General features: G+C 36.1%; 2 protein-coding genes and 1 non-coding gene across 4 annotated transcripts; 1 reads left to right on the top strand and 2 right to left on the bottom strand.

Moving 5' to 3' along the window:
- Nucleotides 1–927: 927 nt before the first annotated feature.
- Nucleotides 928–2,420, bottom strand: LOC128166667 (uncharacterized). 2 transcript variants are annotated; one of them, XM_052831969.1, is made up of 3 exons: nucleotides 2,282–2,420; nucleotides 1,438–1,623; nucleotides 928–1,181 (listed from the first exon to the last, which is right to left on the bottom strand). In XM_052831969.1, exons 2-3 carry the CDS (start codon nucleotides 1,617–1,619, stop codon nucleotides 983–985), a joined length of 381 nt encoding a protein of 126 aa, XP_052687929.1. In that variant the 5' UTR covers nucleotides 1,620–1,623; nucleotides 2,282–2,420; the 3' UTR covers nucleotides 928–982. The 2 variants fall into 2 exon arrangements, with proteins under 2 accessions (XP_052687929.1, XP_052687928.1); XM_052831968.1 differs by lacking the exon at nucleotides 2,282–2,420 and adding an exon at nucleotides 2,075–2,159.
- Trnae-uuc (transfer RNA glutamic acid (anticodon UUC)) lies at nucleotides 2,418–2,489 on the top strand. Its single transcript has one exon. It is a non-coding gene; the product is annotated as a tRNA-Glu (tRNA).
- A 26-nt stretch (nucleotides 2,490–2,515) lies between these two features.
- LOC128164481 (uncharacterized) lies at nucleotides 2,516–3,288 on the bottom strand. Its single transcript, XM_052828325.1, has 2 exons — nucleotides 3,083–3,288; nucleotides 2,516–2,889 (listed from the first exon to the last, which is right to left on the bottom strand). Exons 1-2 carry the CDS (start codon nucleotides 3,235–3,237, stop codon nucleotides 2,694–2,696), a joined length of 351 nt encoding a protein of 116 aa, XP_052684285.1. The 5' UTR covers nucleotides 3,238–3,288; the 3' UTR covers nucleotides 2,516–2,693.

The raw sequence follows: 3,288 nt of genomic DNA, 5'->3' as shown, positions 1-3,288 counted from the left end.
TGAATTTACGTGTAATTTACATAAGTAGTTCTCAAACAGTGATTTCTATGTTATTTGTTAAAAAATATATTTCATGAATGTTGTAAAAACACCATGTTTTATAATTATTCAACAAAAAAGTTGACTTTATTGTTTAAAGCACCATTTCAAGAGTTATTTATCACGGATTATATTTTCATGCTCGTCGATCTCATCTCAACAGTCTATGTGAAAACCAGTTTAAACCGGTTTTACAAAACAGCTGTTCCTGCTGTTACTTATTCACTCCCTCCGTGATCTGCACTTTATATCGATTTATTTAAGTAAACAATTGATTTCTTCAGTAAGGGAATGTAAATATAAGCATTAAATGATTCATTTTTGACGTCGTCGTGTCAATAACTGCCGTCAGGTGAGCAGACAAATTATCATAACGCGCTAACGCGCGTTATTCAATTTGTCTGCTCACCTGACGGCAGTTATTGACACGACGACGTCAAAAATGAATCATTCAATGCTATAACAACATACATAAACCCGTCTGTATTTCATTGACAACAAAACGATCTTTTCTTAACAACATTTAATACATATTTCTATATGTGATAGCAGATAACTATGATATACAACTACATTACCCGTTATATCATGAGAATTTGATATAAAGTAAGTACAAAAAAGATAATATAAATTGTAAAAATTGCGTGGAAATGTGCACAATTTAAAATAATGAGATACATATGAAACTTTTATAGAATATATATCATTAAGAGTATTAAGAATTATGTAGAATAGTGAATACAATTATCATATCAACAAAATAAAGATTTCTTTTGATATGGTTATCAAAAGAATTGTAATAGGTGAACAAATCGATTGTCGGATAAAGGTAAGAGTTTTAGGGAGTACACTACAAGTCCCATTCACTAATGGCATTCTAATTTCTTAAAGCTAAATGCACAGTATGAGGTAAATAAATCATGCATTGACTGCAAAGATCTAGTTATCCAAGGTAACTGAAGTAAACCAAGGCCATGGCTATGACAAATACCACCAGGAACTTGTGGACGGTATGGAAGAAAAACCACGAGAAGCTCCGAGAGTCGTGAACCATGTGAGGTCCTTCCAGACACCCGAAGATTGCCGCCAACGTGAGTGCGAGGACAAAGGCGTCCTCCCAGCGGCTGACGGACCAAAAGGAGCTGAAATAGAGTCAAAAACGTGTATAAACTCACCACCTTGCAAAGTGTTGACGTTGTAACAAGATGGGGTCAATAGAATATGAAGTTTTATATAAAGAATAAAAATCCTTTCTACAGTGAAAATATTGATATAAAATTGTTAAAAAGAAAATACATGTTTATCTTTTTTTGTATCAATGAAAACTGGTAAAAAGGCTTAAAATGTTTACATATGTTTAGGGGTACCAACAATACAGCAGTGGGTAACTGGACTTACTCCATAATGAACTTGACAGCAATAACCAGCCCGGCGTCACAGACAATGGCTGCCAGCATGTAGCGGTCCCCGGAGCGGCGCCCCCACGGGGAGTGGTGATTGTACCAAAACACACTGACCACCTCTGCCAGGATGCCTGCTATAATCATAGACAGACTGAACTGGATTCTGAGCTCGGCCATGATTCTGGAAAGATTTATAAAAGTTTCCTATAATATGATCATAATCGAACTTTAGTTCGAATTATCTGCGTTTTCCTTGGCTTTTATTTGACGGACACGTCAAATATCAAAATCGTTAAAAATTCAAGAAAAAAGGGGGGAAAAGTGACTAGTTTTCATGGCTTATTAAAAATTCTTCATAACATTACACATGTTATATATACCGACTTCTAAAAAAACCTTTACTCGTTAGTTTTCTGCATGACAAGCGAGATAACTCAGAAAATAAAATGTACATTGTAAACAAGTGCGCATTGGCCACGATTGGGCGGGGTATTGCACATGATGCAGAGGGTGCATCTCATATCAACTGATAACCTTTACTGTATAGGAATACATGAGTTCAATATCTGTGACTTTTTAAATTCAAAACCTGTAACCGATAAAATATTAACGAAACGACAGTATTTACTTACATGATCAATGGTTCTGTTTACAAACCACTCTGTACACAATAGGTTATAGTTCAAATGTGGATCAATTGACATGATTGGAGACCACAATAAACTATAAAAAAGGACCATCAACTTTAAAGTGCAGAATTAAACACGCACCAAATTTATGTTATTGCCTACTTTAATACTATCATCTGAAAGTTACTAGATAATGATTGTCCTGCTTACCTTGTGAAATTTGTATTCAGCGTGACCTAGATTTACTGGTAATGAAAACCAATGAAAGGTTAGCGTGGGCGTTACGAAGTGGAGGTCACTGCTTCTCAGGCGCTTATTTTATATAAATCGTTAGAGGTGTAACAGCTCCGATGTGGTCTAGTGGTTAGGATTCCTGGTTTTCACCCAGGCGGCCCGGGTTCGATTCCCGGCATCGGAACGACATTTTTTCCTTTTAAATTTTATTAATAGCCATTTATTACATCTACATATTTATAATTTCAAGACAAGACAAAATGTATAGTACAATTTAGTTTTATTCAAATTGATTTCCTTGTGATTCCAGTGCTAAAAATTCACAAAAGTCAACTTTAATAACCCAGACACACAGTAAAAAAATTTTTATATGAACGTGTATGATTTTTTAAAATCGAACTTTATCTAACACCACAACAATAACCAAACTGACGAGGAACTTCTGGGAGACACTGATCAGAAAGAACACCGTGCTAAGGACACCACCGCTGACCTCGTGTGGTGCCTGAAGGCCCACATACAGAGTGGTCACATACAGCGACAGAAGGGCGGAGTCCTTCAGTCCACGCGCCCACCACAGAGTCCTGAAACGTGAATATCAGCTTATTAAACACGGTTTAAAATATTTATAATTATAAGTACATTATTATACAGTATTATAACATACAGTGTATCATACTTTTTTTAAACACACAAAAACATACAAATGAAAAATGATCATGCATACTTTTAAAGCCATCATAAGGAAATACAATGTATATTAAGATATTGCCTTACTCTTTAGTGTATTTCAATACACAGGCCAGTGCACAATTTGCTAAAACCCCGGTGTAAAAAGTTCTGGTCAGGTACCACTGCCATCCCCAGCTGATAACTTCAGCAGCCACCACCGCCACCACCATGGAACCACTTAAAAACTGGGATGTTTTCATGATGGCGGATATCTACATGAACCGGATGTTTCCCTCTGGTGCTGTCTCCAA

The sequence above is a fragment of the Crassostrea angulata genome, chromosome 10 (assembly GCF_025612915.1).
Source record: "Crassostrea angulata isolate pt1a10 chromosome 10, ASM2561291v2, whole genome shotgun sequence".
NCBI lineage: Eukaryota > Metazoa > Mollusca > Bivalvia > Ostreida > Ostreidae > Magallana > Magallana angulata.
This window is presented reverse-complemented; position numbering and strand designations above follow the sequence as displayed.